The 16,210-nt window shown below is 44.3% G+C and overlaps 3 protein-coding genes across 3 annotated transcripts; 1 reads left to right on the top strand and 2 right to left on the bottom strand.

Moving 5' to 3' along the window:
* Positions 1-149: 149 nt before the first annotated feature.
* las1l (LAS1 like ribosome biogenesis factor) lies at positions 150-4,572 on the top strand. Its single transcript, XM_062485727.1, has 13 exons — positions 150-656; positions 827-952; positions 1,065-1,134; positions 1,252-1,333; positions 1,510-1,674; positions 1,782-1,828; positions 2,079-2,188; positions 2,284-2,369; positions 2,534-2,743; positions 3,045-3,192; positions 3,371-3,693; positions 3,952-4,102; positions 4,341-4,572. Exons 1-13 carry the CDS (start codon positions 511-513, stop codon positions 4,426-4,428), a joined length of 1,752 nt encoding a protein of 583 aa, XP_062341711.1. The 5' UTR covers positions 150-510; the 3' UTR covers positions 4,429-4,572.
* Positions 4,573-6,252: 1,680 nt separating this feature from the next.
* On the bottom strand, positions 6,253-13,491 carry zc3h12b (zinc finger CCCH-type containing 12B). The gene is made up of 6 exons (XM_062485711.1): positions 13,081-13,491; positions 10,429-11,228; positions 10,130-10,269; positions 9,623-9,857; positions 9,412-9,518; positions 6,253-9,317 (listed from the first exon to the last, which is right to left on the bottom strand). The coding sequence occupies exons 1-6, from the start codon at positions 13,273-13,275 to the stop codon at positions 7,870-7,872; spliced, it is 2,925 nt and encodes a 974-aa protein (XP_062341695.1). The 5' UTR covers positions 13,276-13,491; the 3' UTR covers positions 6,253-7,869.
* A 1,274-nt stretch (positions 13,492-14,765) lies between these two features.
* Positions 14,766-15,880, bottom strand: shisa2a (shisa family member 2a). Its single transcript, XM_062485739.1, has 2 exons — positions 15,469-15,880; positions 14,766-15,321 (listed from the first exon to the last, which is right to left on the bottom strand). The coding sequence occupies exons 1-2, from the start codon at positions 15,749-15,751 to the stop codon at positions 14,789-14,791; spliced, it is 816 nt and encodes a 271-aa protein (XP_062341723.1). The 5' UTR covers positions 15,752-15,880; the 3' UTR covers positions 14,766-14,788.
* Positions 15,881-16,210: the final 330 nt, after the last annotated feature.

Below are 16,210 nucleotides of genomic sequence, written 5' to 3'. Positions count from 1 at the left end.
TCATTAAATAACTTAGCATTTGAGTCAATAACAATATAAAAACACACACAAAGCCTCAGACATTAGGCACCATGTGGAAATAGACGGAACCTTTGAGCATGGGATCTGTTGCATTGATTTCCTACCATCAATGGAACCGGATGTAGTATGTTGTTGTCTCGATCCGATCGGGACAGAGGACAGTGCACACTACCTTTAAAGGCTATCTAAAAAATACAATCTCAGTTAAACCGCGTACTCTGACAAACATTTGAACCTGGTTCAGTATATGGACTTATATTTCAACATCAAATGGTAAAATGTAAGAGAAGTACAAGGATAAAAAAAAAGAAGCTACGTCCTCTTGGTTGAGTGGATTTAAAGTTGCCAGACGTGTAGGCACTCACGTTAATACCTAGCTACCAGGTTGATAGCTAGTTAGCTTACTTTAGATATCTTACTCTTAAAAATATCTGTCGAACGCCAAACTTTTTTGTAACTAACTTGTAGTAGATTACAGTTGTAGTAAATATGAAGAAAAAAAATACAGATAAGAGACGGCACGTTGTTGCATGGATCAACAAGGCAGAGTGGGACCAAGTTCTTGAGTACCTGTATTCAAAGGATTGTGTTCTGCAAAAATATGCTCTACACAGAATATCTGCATGGAAGGGCAGGTAAAACAAAAAGTTTTCTTTTAAATTATGATATAAGACCAAAAATATTTTTCAGTTACTTCATGATTTACTCGCTCTGTTATTTAGTAGCGGGCTAGCAAAGCTTGTAGCTCGCCGAACTATAGCCATTCATGTTAAACATGCTTTAAAATATTTTCTGTTTTTATAAGGTATGCCCATACGACTCCAATTGCGGTTGAGAACACAGCAGACCTTGTACGGTGTCAAATACTTGACAACTCTGGGAAGCTGGAAGCGGACGATCTTGTTCTGTTGTATGGCACTGCGCTCGTGAGGTGGGGATAATCAATCACAGGTCTCTTGTGCCTGAATATTTAATACATTTAACGAAAGCATATTCAGTTTTGTGTTATTCTTCAACGCTTTGTTTTTGTTGTTTACCAATAGGTTTGTCAATTCAATGACAGAACGTCTGCAGAAGAAGGTTGCCCAACCTTTGAGAAGGTTAGCGAGCCAGGTATGTGAAACCAACATTGTATATTTTTTACCATAACCCCAGGATAACCTGACACATGGTGTCGTCAGTCAGAAAGTCAGTCTAATCATGTAACAAAAATTCCTGTCTGTTTTCTAGTTAAAGATTCCGGAGTGGATCGTTAACCTCAGGCATGAGATAACTCACCGTAAGCTCCCAACCTTGAAATGGTGTCGTAAGGGTGAGTACAGTGATGTTGTCTGTCATGTTCAAAAACACGTCTAAATGTCAATCTTCTGTCAGTGCCACCTCACTGGAACAGCAGGGAGAAACATCCCCCATGGTTGCCTAATAATAAAGTCTTAAAAACAAATCAAAACAAGCTAAGAAGTTCTGAACCTGCTGTGTGTTTTGCAGGTTGTCAGTTTGTGCTGGAGTGGCTGCAGCAAGAGTACTGGTCCAGGCAGCTTGTCGGCGGCCTTAACAACGACTGGGACTCCGCCTCTGATGGCGAAGAGGGGGAGGAGCTACAGAAGCAGGAGAACGAGCTCATCGACAGACAGAAAGAAGTGGAAACTTACAGTGAGCCAGGCGTAACGGGAGGCTTCAGCTTAGTGGTTAGAGCATGAGGCTCCTTGACATAGGGGCTGTTCTGGTATTGTCACTGATGTGCTTTTGTCTCTTTCCAGAGACAACACGGGAACTCTTGATATCGTATGAAAAAGAGCAGTTTCAGGTCACCGTTTTCCTCATTTATGCTTTCACTCATTCAGTTTTCTCTCCCGTCTATACATTTCAGTTAATCCGTTTCTATCAATATTATCTTCCATAACTTGGAATAGTATATTGTCACAATAATTCACGTTATAGATATAGTTTACAGCAACTGTAGATGTATTTATAAATATGCTTCCATATTTTTTAAATTATGATTTCTACTGAAAACACAGCCATGATTTGTGTATTGTTTTGTTCCGGTTGTGTAGACATTTGAAGAGTTGACAGGAGGAGACCAACAGAAGAGGGTGTGGCCAGCCCCCTCTGCAGACATGAGCTGGATCCTCGCTCAAATCAAGCACTTCGCCCTCGAGTCTAGGTGAACATCAAACATGCACTGCACCATATCAAGTGTGTCTCACTATTATTGAATGTTAATGAATGAAATGGCTCTCGTCTTGTGGTTTTGTTTAGTGAAACACTTATAGACGTGCTGTTGGAAGATGGGTTTCTGGTTCCAACTGTTGAACAGCTAGAGTCTCTAGGTGTTGATGTGTCAGGTAAGCTTGGAGTTAAGAGCATTTGTTTAAGAACACTGTCACATGAGATTTACTAATCAGTGCTGTTTTCATCTGGTTGACAGTAAAAACCAATGGACAGAATCAACGTAAGCTTTGAGTTAAACTTGACCAATAATTATGGTGTCTTTTCCTGTCTCTCCAAGATAATGCCGACCCCACTGCCCCTTGCCTTCCTCGGGTGTTCCTGCGCTTCTGGCTGCCCCTGCTGAGGTTGCTGACCTCCCCGCTCCTCGTCCACCTGCTCCTGGAGAAGATGTTCCAGGAGCTGAAGCAGCAGTCTGGAGAGAGCAACACGCACAGCTGCTACTACCTAGCTGCCTGGATCTCCGAGCTCCTCCTCTGCAACATCACAAGTACGACAAGTAGTTTTCCTGTGTGAAGGAACGTGTTGAAACGTGTTTATTACACTAAGGCCCAGTTTCCCAAGCATGGATTAAGCAATCTAAGAGAACATGTAAATGAAGATCTCAATTGAAAAAGGTTTTAGTCTAGGATTAGGCTTTATACATGTTTGGGAAATAATCTGATGTTTAAAAGTCCTCAGTAAAAGATGCGTTCATGGATTGAAAACAAGTGTGCGTTCTGCTCTTATTGTTATCCCAGAATAGTGCTGGGGTTCCTTGACCTTGTTATGTTTTGCTGTACTTTCCACAGGAAGTGAATACCATTACGAAACTAAGATTGAGAAAAAGGCCAGAATAAGGGACAGGATTTTCACGAACCGAATCCATCTGAAATGTCAGCAGCTTCTGTCAGCGTGCCTGGATACTCCCTGCCTGGCCTCGCCTCACCTCCTCAAACAGTGAGTGACCCCAGAGATACTCACTGCTTCTGGGATGAAATAGTTATTTGTATTCATTTAGCTTCTATCCAAAGTGACAGATAATAAACGACAGTAGTTTGCTAAGAGAACACCTAACTCTGGATGTGTGAAACCACCCTTCAGCCGTTGCGTGTGTGTTCTCTGCTCGGTTCTCCAGGATCCTGGAGGACATGGATCATCCGTTCCCTGTGGACACGCAGCAGAAGCTGCTAAGACTGTGCTCCATCTACACGCAGGAGCCCCCCTCAGAGAGCCACCCCTCCCAGGAGCTCTCAGGACAGACCATCTACACCCTGGAGAGCCTTCACGAGAGGCTGAGCCGCTCCAAGCGCCCGGCCTCCGGCCAGCGTCCCAAGGCAGGGTGTGGCCCCCCGGGAGCCCTGCCGGGGAGGACGGAGGCCGGGCAGGAGCAGCTGAGCGCAGACGTCCTGGCTGAGAGAGCCAGGGAGCTACAAGGCTCCCCCTGGCAGGTGTGCACAGGTGAGGAGGCAGAGGAGGGCACTGCAGCGCGAGGCAGAGAGGCTTTAGACCCTCAGCAAGTTTGGTATATCGTGTCTTATCAGTCAGTTTATCAGCTGAAGGCATTCACTAGAGAACAGACATCCTGTCCTCCTTCCTTTGGGTTTGTTAAGAATCAGATTCCCTCCTACCATACCATAGACAGTTTGTTATTATGTGGTTGCTTGATGTACTGAACCCTTACGTACTGAGCATGGTTGTGGTGTGTTTCCCTCTCAGACAAGGTCCAGTGGAGCAGCTTCCCTCTGGGGAAAGTTCCAGGCCAATCGGAGGATCCCTCCTTCCTCATGGTAGAGAACTACTCCACCATTACCGTTTTCGACCAGCAGGGGGCGATAGAGAGCGCCTCACATCACAACGTGCATATGGGGTAAGATACAAAACAGTAATCACTGAATCAAACACATCCAAACATTGTCTGGCATGTCATTTCAGTATAGTTATTGCTTGTAATCTCTCCTCTAGCAGTGTTTGAATATAGTCTGAATGATAAATTTGTGAAAGGTGTTGATGCTTGTTAACAACCATGTGTCTGGCTCATGTAAAGAAGACATTTCTGTGATCTAATCTATTCTGACGTGTTTCCCTCTGTGTGTCCTCTCCTGTAGGGCCCCTCCGCCTCTCAGAGCCAACAACGGATCTCTCTGGACACACAGTGACGTCAGCAAGTTAAAAGCTGGACTGCAACTGTTTTAAACCCGCCTGCCATGTTTGGTCAGATCACAGCCGTCAGCGTTGGGTCGTCTTTGCCATTGTACAGCCGTTTGACCAAGAATTCAATTTTGTTAAGGCTCTGTGACATGCATCATTCTTCTTAATAAATGTAGAATATCACCAACACTCAGTCCTGCACTTTGTCTTATTTACACACAAATTCCATCTAGCAATCAAATCACTTTTACATTACCCATCTAAGATTTAAATCAGCTTGCTTAAGCATAGGCAGTTAAATAAACACTGCTCTTGAATGAACCTAATTACACCAGCCTCAAGTACAATGGTTGTGACATTGTGTTGTAGTCATTTTGTAGGGATTTCTAAGAGAGAATTCAGTAGGAACTGGGAACCTTCCTTATAGGACACAGGATGAGCAGAAAAGTTGTAAAAAGAACGTTCAATAAATCAACACAACTTACAAATTATCTTTTAGAATAATAAACTGGTATTTGTGCCTTTGTCACTATGACAATACAAGTAAGCACCTAATAGATCTTTATATCTTAAAGAAAATTGAAAAATACTTTAACATAGTATATAGCTTTATTAGAAGGAACAAACACATTTTGTCATTAAGACTTACATTTTGTTTGAGCCAACTGACCCAAATAGATCATAGGTTGTTTTTTGTCTTTTGGTTCTTGTTGTGTCACTTAAAACCATTTAAAAGCAATGCTTTGCATTCAACACAGATTACAATTAACTATTTCAGCTCATAACATACAACCTAAATGGTCACCTCACTCTTAACGCTTTTACGTTGCAAAAAATCACAATACAAGACAGTTAAACTTATCGTTTTGGACATGAGATCTGCACTAATTCAACAGTTGACTTGGTGGGTTTTTCATTTATATTAGAAAACATTAATAGTATTGTCTGCAAAGTTGTAATCTGGAATACATCTCATAGTACCTGAGAGAAGCTAGTGGGGATGATTGGGTGTGGAAGAGATTCTCGAACGTGTGTATGTGAGCTGGCATTTACATAACACTGATTCAACTACATCATGAAAATAGTTTGCGTAAACCATGTACCTGTTTGTCAGAAGTGTACCCCAACAATAACTCCTGCTGGTCAGGCTTCACCATTAACAAGGTCATGACGACTTTAAAGTATCACTGAAATCATCCACCACAAAACAGCTCCAGAAAATACGTTATAAATGCTCAAACCAACAGAGTGAGTAATATTGTTTCCAGTTTAAACACAATGGAAAACACTCACTTCAAAATGATGTAGTCCCAATCAGGGATCTACTCAAAATAAATGTTCATAGATACAAAATGTGCAATCAGAAATATAACCGCAGAGCAACCTCTGTGCTGAATAAATACTTAGAAACTTACATTTGATTTTATTTTCTGTTGTTAGAATAGCATCATATCACCGCATGATTAACCCCTTGTTATAACAATTGTCCTAGCAACTTCAATTTAGGCATATGTGCTTTCAAGCAAAATACGATGACTAACATATAGTACTGTTATAATGCAGAGATCACAAGGGACAAAGGCCTGGGTTGGGCAGTAGGATGTCACTGATACTTGCTGCATGGTTTACAACACAGCATCATGTACAATGCAACAACTTGAAGAAACGCACTGTGACTTTTCATTTAAACATCACCTCTCCCTCGCACATGCACAGAGGAGACTCCAGGCCTACAGCTGCACACAGACTATCTGTGTACGTTAGTGTAGCACGTAAATGCCCCTGTCAGTAAACTACTGTGCCCTGTAAGAAACAGTAAATAACAACGGGCTACTCCCAGCGACACACAGTGTCACCAACATTATGGCATTGTATTTTTTTTTCTTTGAATAAAACCTTTTGATGATACTATACATTTCATAAATATATTTTACAATCAAGAAATAGATACAATTTGTATCAACAAACAAAGGTCGTTTCTAGACATTTGTGGCTTAGTCGTTTGCGGCGCTTAAAAGGGGGGAGGGAAGGCGAGGGCGTCCAGAACATCGGTTCTGTTTTGCTTCGTTCTTGCGGCTTCATATTGTTCATCTGCATTACTAAAATATATCATGATTCAACATTATGAAGCCTTTCAAACTGGAGGGAAGGAAGTGAGGTCGGCACGCAAACTGTAAGCCAAAAGCCAGAAACAACCCTGACGGCAGCTTGGCATTCTGAGTGTTTCACAGGAAGAAACATTTAGGTTAGTCTCACCTTCTCATGAAGACGTAAGAGGTCCAACATGGCCGCCTCTTATTTCATGAAAAAACAAAATCAACAAAGCCCGAAATTTCTTGGGGCAAAATCACATTCAAATGTTATATATTCTTTACACGTGTTCATTTACATTGGATTTCTCTCAGCATTAATAAGGAAACTTATGCTTTCTTAAAGCATTTTGCCGATGAGACTTCAACTCTTAAGTAATAATAAATAAGTCACATTTAACGAACCGCCACAGTCCTGTGCTCCATTAAGTAATGTGCCAGGTCTCAAGGTGCAAGTCAACACAAGGATATATATATATATATATATATATATTATATATATTTTCTGTGTGTATATGTGCATGTATATATATTTAAAATATACATGCACACATACACACAGTTTATTAACATCACATCAAAGTAACACAGTTGCATTAGATAGCTAATCAGCACAGTCAGTAACACAGTTGCATTAGATAGCTAATCAGCACAGTCAGTAAGCTATACAATACAAGAAACTCCCAAAGCACTGACATTCCATTCCACCCTCGATGCAATACACTGTCTGACTAAAAGTAAATCCTCTTTTTTTGGCATTATTCAGCAGCTTTGACGTCTTTGAAACGGCTGTTTTATGTTATACATACATAGATGTTTGCACACGTGTTAAGTCAAATGTTTTAGAGTTGGTTCGCAATGTGCACTTACAAATCCTACCAAAATAGTAGCTTTGCAAAGTGAGATTGAGAAAAAAAATATATAATTCTAAATACTTACAATGCTTTACATTTTAAAAGCAAATTATACCTCAACCACATCAAGATTCATTGAAACCCGTTATAATTGACTGAAGCTGTGAGGTTGTTAGATATAAGGCCATTAAAGTTCCTGCTGAGGTATTCTTCACTCATCTCCCTCTTTCTCACCCCACCAACCATTGCACAAAAGACCCAACAAAGCCATGTGATATTTACAAAAGTGTCAGACATACAGAAAATGAACTACTTACACATAGTGAAATTGTTCCTCTCTGTACTTAACACACCATGCTCTACACAAAATATCAGCAGAATATTTGCCAGTTTTCGCTTGGAATTTGTGATACCTCATAACCTTAAAATTGGGTCTATTGATAAAAAAAGAAAACACGATCTATTCCCTAACTTGTCGAGTTCTACTACAGACGATCCAACACAACCGGAACGGCGATCGAACGCAAGCGAGAACAAAGACCTCAGTGGCGCGACCTCAGCTTGGTGACGATGACGGCCGCTAGCTGCTGGGGGTCGGTCAGGTGAGGGTTCTTCTCCATGACGGAATGAACCACGTAAGCGGGAAAGATGTTGCAGAGGTTGCGGTACGTTTGGTACTGATGCTCCGGGATGATGTGGCGCTCCTGGTGCTCGTGCGGCAACGGGTTCTCCCACGGCGACCGCCAGATCTGCTCCATCTTGTCAGGCATGCTGCGGACCATGACTTTCTCGCAGCAGGGTTGCATCAGGCTGTTGCTGAGGGGGAACGAGTGGTACCCATACGACTCGCCGCACGGCAGAGGGTCCCAGCTGGCATGTTGCTCCCGGCACAGAGGGGGTCTCCTCAGGCCGGGAGCCGGCCTCCTCTGCCTCATGGGGTTGCTCTCGTACAGCCGGGAGTCGGAGATGCTGTCCATGCGAGTCATGCCCAGTGAGCGCCCGGGCTGCGAGGACGAGGAGGGGAGCGTGTTCTGAGGTAGGGGGTAATCCCCAGGACAGCTCGACCTTGCTCCAACCACAGGGTGCTGGGTGTGGGGAGCCAGGTGGGATATGGACTGCTTCCGGGGGCCCTGCTTGGGCTCCTCAGGGCCGTAGCTCTGCACCCTGGTCAGGGTGTCGTGATGGAAGCCGTGGGAGAAGGCCTGGAGGCGGCTCTGAGCGGGAGACTGCTGCTGGCCCTTCACGCTGTCGTCCAGGCTGCTGTCCACGGAGCTCATGTACAGGTCCCCGTAGGAGGAGAAGGAGTCGCTGGTGGAGTGGCTGAGGCAGGACTCTGCACGGTGGCCCGGGGGCCTCTGGTACGCCCCATGCTCGTGCTCCATGCTACAGAAGCTGTCCACGTTGTGCATGCTGCTCATGCTCATGTTGGAAAAATCACTCAGCATCGAGTAGTACCCGTGGTCGCTCACGGAGTCGTACTTGGGGAACTGTTCGCTGTAAGTGACGGAGGCGCCGTGGCTGTTGGTGACTAGGATGGGAGGGTACTGCACGCTGGACATGTGTTCCAGGGAGCTGTGGGTGAACTGGAGTGATCCCGGCACGGGGCTGCTGGCGGATCTGGTGTTCAGGGCACCGGCTGCGTGACTCTTGGCGGGCTGCATGGTGGGCACGCTGAGTGCCGACACAAGAGAAGGCACAGAATTGGCCTCCGGCTTCCGAACGGCAGACAGTCTCTCGTCTGGTTCACAGGCCACTGAGCGGATGCTGGGGTCGGACTGGCGCTTGGGGGCCACGCGTTTGGCCTCCGAGCCGAAGTCCCCTTTGCTGGTCGCTGGGCCGGTGCCACACTTGGCCAGAGCCCCTTCGCTCATTGTCTTAACGGCAGACAGCTTGGCAAACGCCCGCAGTTCATCTGCCACCGATCTCTGCGGCTGGCTGGCTCGCTCTGGGTGGTAGTACTTGCATTTGTGGCCATAGGTGCACTTCTTCCCTGTGTACAGACACCGTGGGGACATTAGAACACAGACGCTAGGAGAGTTTGTTGTTAATAAGAGAAAGGTCCATCAGTTTTCAAGGTAACCTACCGTATGGACAAGGTTGCTTTTTGTGCTCCGGGACAACAGGCCGCTTGCGGAGGAAATTCTCTAAGCTGGGTCCGTGTCTTCCCAACGGATCATCAGGAGGCATGAATCTAAACAAGGAAAGAAAGTGAAAAGAAAGAATGATTCATTGAGATAATTAAGTGGGTAATTTCACCAGTAACGCAAGTCGCTGTGACTGCTACCATGGACTTACTTGTCGTTGACAAACGAGTACATTAGCAACCGCTCCTCTATGAATTTCTTCCACTCTGGCTTCTCGTTCTGCAAGTCCCTGTAGTTGTCATTTGACACAATAATGCCATCAGAGTCACAGGCCAGCTTCACTATGAAGCGATCGTCGTAGCACACCACTCTTCTTCCCTGGACACGCCTTGATGGAGTGAAAACCAGAATCTTCTCTTTCTCCAGCTTTCGCAAAATGTCTTGATCTGGAAAAGATTCATTCAAGAGAAGCTGATGTTTTTTGGTGCATGAATATATTCACAAAATCTGGCCACAATTTCATGATCCATATTTGTAATGCAGTACAGCACTTTAACGCCCAACATTAAATCCCTTTTACTGCTGTTCTAAATGTACTCTTGGGTAACGTAACTGTTGCTCGTGTAAGTGCCATTAAAAGAAGGGCATTACAGCAGAGTTGTTTTGAGCTGGTTAGGAAGCAGTCATCTGTGTCACTAAGAGAACGCAGCCATCATACCTGTTATGGGGGCATCAGGCCTTGACTGCTCTTTCCTCCAGGCAGGGACAAATACTGTGATGTCTTTGTGTCCCTTCTCCAGAAACCATTCCACAGCCAACTGGATGCCACGGCAGGAAAAAACCTCTTTGTTTCCATGGCTACAAAACAAAACAAACCCAGATTGTGTATAGAAAAAAAAAAAAAATCTGTTATACGAAGGTAACCCATTAGAGACGAACGTCTCCGAACATTCTACATGAGACGCACTGTGATTTTTTTTGCCGTGTGAAGGTGTCGCTCGCGTCAACGCTGCCTACCTCATCGCCACGTTGGAGCCGTCTATGACGATGGGTCGGAGGTTGTCGTAGGTGTCCACCGACTCGTCCTCCAGGGAGGCCTCAGGGCTGACGGCCTCCTTGGGGCCCGCGCCCCCCCGAGACACGGAGGAGGCCGTGCCACTGCCGGCCTGGCTGTCCGGCTCCTCCTTGTTCCCCAGTCTAACCAGCTCAGCCAGGACATCGTTTATGAGGGCGGACGCCCCCAGCTTGTTCAGGACGGTCTCTACCTGTTCCCCGGAGTAGCCCAGCTTCAAGGCGAACTCCATCTTGGTCTGGTACTCCCGGTCGCTGGCGGGCCTGAAGACCGCCCCCACCTTGGCCTCCTCCGTGCGGGGGTCCTGCAGGGTGCTGCTCTGGGAGAAGCTGGGCCGGTCCAGGCAGGGGGAGCGACAGAGCTGGCGGTGGGGCTTGTTGGTGACGAACGGTTCCCTCCTCCTGCAGCAGATGCCACCGCTCACCTGCAGCTGCAGCTGCTGTTCTGACTCGCTCTCAGAGCTGCTGCCCTCCTCGGACTCGCCGCTAGCATGCTGGGCTTCCCTCAGCCCGCTGTTCTCCTCCCTGCAAGGGCACGTCTCCATTTTGAGCCTCTCCACCATGGACCATGCTGTCATCACGTTAGCCTCCCCCCCTGAGATCTCCACCACATGCTCCTTCGCCTCCACTACGGCCTGAGACTCATACTCGATGGTTGACTTGAGCAGCTGAAGCTGTTTATGTAAAGTCAGTGTTAGATGTTCCCTCTTCCTGTGAGCTGGTGAGGTCAGCGATACTATGTAATCCTAGAAGAGATCGCAAGGTCACTGTTAATTACGTACTGTTTTCTTTTATATATATATATTTAAACACATTCTGGAGCTTTAACCTGTCACTTGCTGGTATGACAACAGTTTTTTTCTTTCTTATATAATTATGTCATCAGCACATTATCATCAATTACAATATTCATTCATTTAACTGAAAATGTAACGTGTCAAATTAATAGGACCCATACACCAGCGTTTGTTCATAACACCCCCCATGTCGCTGTTAAGATAAATACTGTTGGAAGGAAGTATTCTCAAGAAATCCTAAATAGATTTATGTTATATATCGGTAGTAGCATGGAAGCACACCTAAGAGCTTTGTATATATAAGCTATAGCAAGCTCAGTGCCTGTACATGAAAACATGACTTTCCCTCTGGTCTTCCAGATAGTAAAATACTACCATTGTAGCTTGAACAGTCTCAGCCCATGACATACGTTGCCTAGCAACAGATCCCTGTCATCAGCTAACTGGTTTTCAGCAGTCACGACTAACACAAAACACAACCAGTCTTCCCAGACCAGCCAAGAAAGCACAACGCAGACTAAACAAACATTTAAATCATACATTACATGTTCAACACGCATACAGTCTGTAATCCAGCGTTTGAAATGTCAACAAAATAAAATTTATATATTTAAGCAGGCCTATACGGTTTCCACCAGTCTAGAAGTAAGAGGAATGATGATCACGACACATGAGCATGCTCTGACTATGCAACAAACACATTTTCTGCCTGGCCTTTTAAACACAAATTTGGTGAAGTCCTGTATGGTTGATCTGCCAAATATAAGATCATTGAACATCACTCTATTGCATGTTGCCCTTCAGTATCTAAACTCGGACATTGTCTCGTGGCCTAGAACCTAAAGTACTGACGTGTTGAAAATCGCCTGAACTGAACAGCTATGTTGAACAGAGGAGCTTGCAGCAGCAGCTGCAGCCGTAGAGAACCCCAGTCATTTCCCTCACCGCCTCCACATCATACGCCGAAACAGACTCACACACAGCAAGGCCAAGCGACTCGAGCACTGCACATTGCACACGCTTTAGCTCTGTTTCATAGCAACAAGTACACCCGTCTCTTGTTTGAAAGCAGTGTTAGCTTAGATAGACTAAATGGAGGCTCCTCGATGTAACCACACTGCACCGGGGCTGGAGAGTGCTCTTCATATATTGCTAGCTGTGGCTAGTCTCACAAGTGCACACAAACGCACACCCTGATTGCTAGGTAACAACTTGAGCTATGAGCTAGACAACTTAGATTGGTACGAACATAGCAACGTTTGTTTTTTTGTTTTAAGACATCCTTTTATCCAGCTGGATTCAACTATTAAGTGCCAGAAAGTGGAAGCACCACCTTGTTTTGGAAACTTTCAAAGACTGTGAAATAGCCAAATAAAACATGATCGTTGACCAATCAACATTATAGGAAACTAGAGCAACAGTAGTAGTTTGCCGGCTCGTTTGAGCTAGTATGCTAATACCAAACATTAAGTGTAGCACAAACCAGGATAGCTAGGTAATGGTAACAACAGTATCTAGCAAGCTAAGTTACATGTAATTGCCTATGTTTATTACAAGTTACAATATTGTGCCAGTATGAGATTGTCAACAACACAGGGAAGCTGAGCAAACCAAACGGGTTAGCTAGTTCTAGCCCCTAAGCAAACTAGCGCACAGTACTAGTAGTGCCTAGCTGCAGTAGACCAAAACGCTAGGTAGCTATTTAGCTTCATTCAGAATTAGCAGCTACAGTAGACTTTCCATTCGGGTTGTAGCTCGTTCCTTAGCTGGGCAACAAAGCTGTCAACGTCGTTAACATTACCTTTGCCTTGGTGCAGTCATCTTCTTCACCCTCTTCGACAGAGATAACTATGCTGCTGGTGCTAGCAGTTGCGCCGTTGCAGCTTGACACGGCGGATCTGTGGTTAACCCTCACCCGGAAAACTCGCTCAATGTACGAAACGGAGCGGTAAAGCAAGGGGCCTGCACTAGCGGGCACTGTGAGCTCCAAAACCATTTATTTAAGTGAATTAACTACCCACGATTACAGGACACGCGCAAGTTGTTCGTCCCTGATGCCTGGTCAAGAAAGCTAAATGCCGAAGAGAAATATGACATGTACGTTAGTACTTGATCTGTCTTGTAAATTACAACAAACAAACAACAGCTAGCTAGCTAGCGATATCGTTCACCATCCCCTCCCTTCATCATCTCTGACTGCCTCCCACAGGCGGTTTCTTAGCAACAAGTAGGACGCCCTCTGTCGCAGACCACTGGCAGTGAACGTGGGAAGAGGGGCGGGGGGCGTAAATGTCTAGATCCTATCTATCCAGCGGACGGCTCGACACTTGAATTATTATTGTATTGTATTATTCATGTAGTTTTTAAGCATATAATATGTTACAGCTGTTATATATAGAGAGATAATCGGAACACAAATCTGAGCTAAATTCATCAGAATTCTTCAGTAAATGATCTGAAGCCATCTGAATTTTTTTAACAAGCCAACAAGAACCAGAGACTCCAGCTCAAAAATAAGAATGGCAACGTTTACTATAACACTAAGCCTTTGTGTTTGCAGTTTCTTCTGTTTAAGACTTTAAGTGGGTGGTTTGTGAAGCAGTACAATGTAGATAAAAATATAATACCTGTTGCCTCCAGTCAACATTGTGATATACTTATGCACAGGGATGGCAAAAGTACACACATCCTTCACGGTTTCTTTTTTTTGGGGGGGGGGGGGGATTTCCCAAAATATTGTGTCAAAAATATTTTTTCCGTTTTGAAAAAAAGGTTTCTAAAGGTAGAAGCTTGAGATATACAAAGCAAATGTCTCGCTGACATATTCGCTTGTTGATCTCTTTCAAGTTTACTGGCCTACAAGGATACCTCACATGCTTGGACTCTGCAAATAAAATGTGTATGTGCCCCTAATCAAGTAAACATAGATTAAAGCGGTTTGTTTACATGAGTCACTTAACTTGCTGATCCCAGCTGTGCATGTATATGTCATTATCCCCCCAACCCCCATCCCAGGATTACCACAATCCTCTCTACCTGTTTTATTAAACACTCCCTTCCATTGTTCTCACCTATGGCCTGACTCCATCTCTCACACCATTAATGCTCCTTTTAGAAAACCTCCAATTACATCACAAAAGACTTTAAATCCAGATTTCCCAGCCAGGATAGCTTGTTTGCAGCACAATACATTGAAAGACAATTGGCCTTGAATCTGATTGAATCATTTAATAGATTAACTTTGGATTCTCTAACTACCTTGTGTCGAAGACAATATGTTCAATAACTATTTTTCATCTTATATCATAAACATTTTACAAAAATATGTCAGTACACACAATGTACAGATATGTAGCATTTTAAAATGCATTCAGAGCAAGCACACAATTTTGTGTTGCTGTTTGTTTCTTCTTGTTCTGGTGAAAGTCTCTCTGGAAGTCGCTCTGGATAAGAGCGTCTGCGAAAATGACTAAATGTAAATGTAAGTCTCAAGTGTCAGGGTATTTGTTTCATATTGTTACGCCAGTATATAACTTTTCTGTGTGCATACGTGTCTGAGGAATAGGACGGACTAGCGACGGTCCGTACACTGGTCGATTATCAACAAAGTTTTGCGCCATTAGCATTGGATGTTCTGGAGGGATTCCATAGTTCATGTAGGGCTGATAAAAAGGTCCAGGCGGCTGTGCGTGATGTAGATAATGATTGGACTGGGATCCTGAGACTGGATATCCGTTACTCAAAGGCGCATACATGCTCATGTTGACCTCGGAGCCAAGTGTGAATGTATTTGGTTCTCTTGGTAACGTGGTCGATCTAACAGTTGAGGTGGAACTTGAGCTGGACTCGCGAGATGGAGTCATGCTCTCAGGGGACATTCTGGCAGCGTCCAACAGGCCAGTCTGGATGGGCGCTGAAACATTCTGATGATCCTGTCCTTTGGGCTTCAGACAATGGCAACAACATATGGACACAATGGTGCCAATTAGCACAAAGGATAAGAATGTGCTCACAACTATCAAAAATGGTAGATAAGTGGGCACTGAAAGAGAAAAAGAAAGAAACAAGATTAGTGAGATTTAATATATCAAACTTTCACAAATGAAACTTTAGCCTCACAGTAAACCCTACACACAGTAAGGACTAACCCTGTTTTAAAAAAGAAGACTAAGCAAAACACGATTCATACCTTTAGGTGCAATTTCTTTGTTTTTTTCGTGATTGTCTCGATCCAAAACGGTTTCTTGCACACAGGAGCTCTGGTCCAATCTCGCCTCAGCTGCGGTGCAACAGTAACGAAGCGCACAAGTACCACAGCAGTACTTTGCGTCTGGACCGTCGTATTTCTCCGGGCACTGGAAACCGCTGTGCCAAAAGTTATACGAATCTGCCCATTCGTGACAATACTCCCCAGAACTGTCCGCAAATCCGTGCATGAAACCAAAAAAGCACAGAGCAACTAAAATACGCATGTTGTAACTAGCTTTTGCGAACTCACAGTCACAAATTTTGACCCAAGAGCTTCTCTCCCCGTAGTAATGAGATGAATTGTTTCTCTCTCAAGTAACTCAAGCAAACTGTGACTTCTGGTGGCTTTTTATTCCCACAGTGGTCAGGGGTGGGAGGGGTGTGGACAGGGGCCACTGACTATAGGCAACGACGCCTTTGTTACATCAATGGTCCACAATGAGGATTTTCATGCATTTAACTTGAAACTTTACTTTACACATTCACTTAAATGTATACTAGAAACTTCCAGTCAAATTTACATCGACCACTTCAATCCACTAGGCTTTTTAAAATGTATTAAATCGTGAAGATGTTAGAAGTTGACTAAATGAATTGAGTGTAAACTTCAAATGCACTGATTTGTTCACATTATTTAGGGATAAAGTTACCTGAGTGTGAATATGTTTTAGAACAAATAGCCT

Source organism: Osmerus eperlanus, chromosome 19, assembly GCF_963692335.1.
Source record: "Osmerus eperlanus chromosome 19, fOsmEpe2.1, whole genome shotgun sequence".
Classification (NCBI taxonomy): domain Eukaryota; kingdom Metazoa; phylum Chordata; class Actinopteri; order Osmeriformes; family Osmeridae; genus Osmerus; species Osmerus eperlanus.
This window is presented reverse-complemented; position numbering and strand designations above follow the sequence as displayed.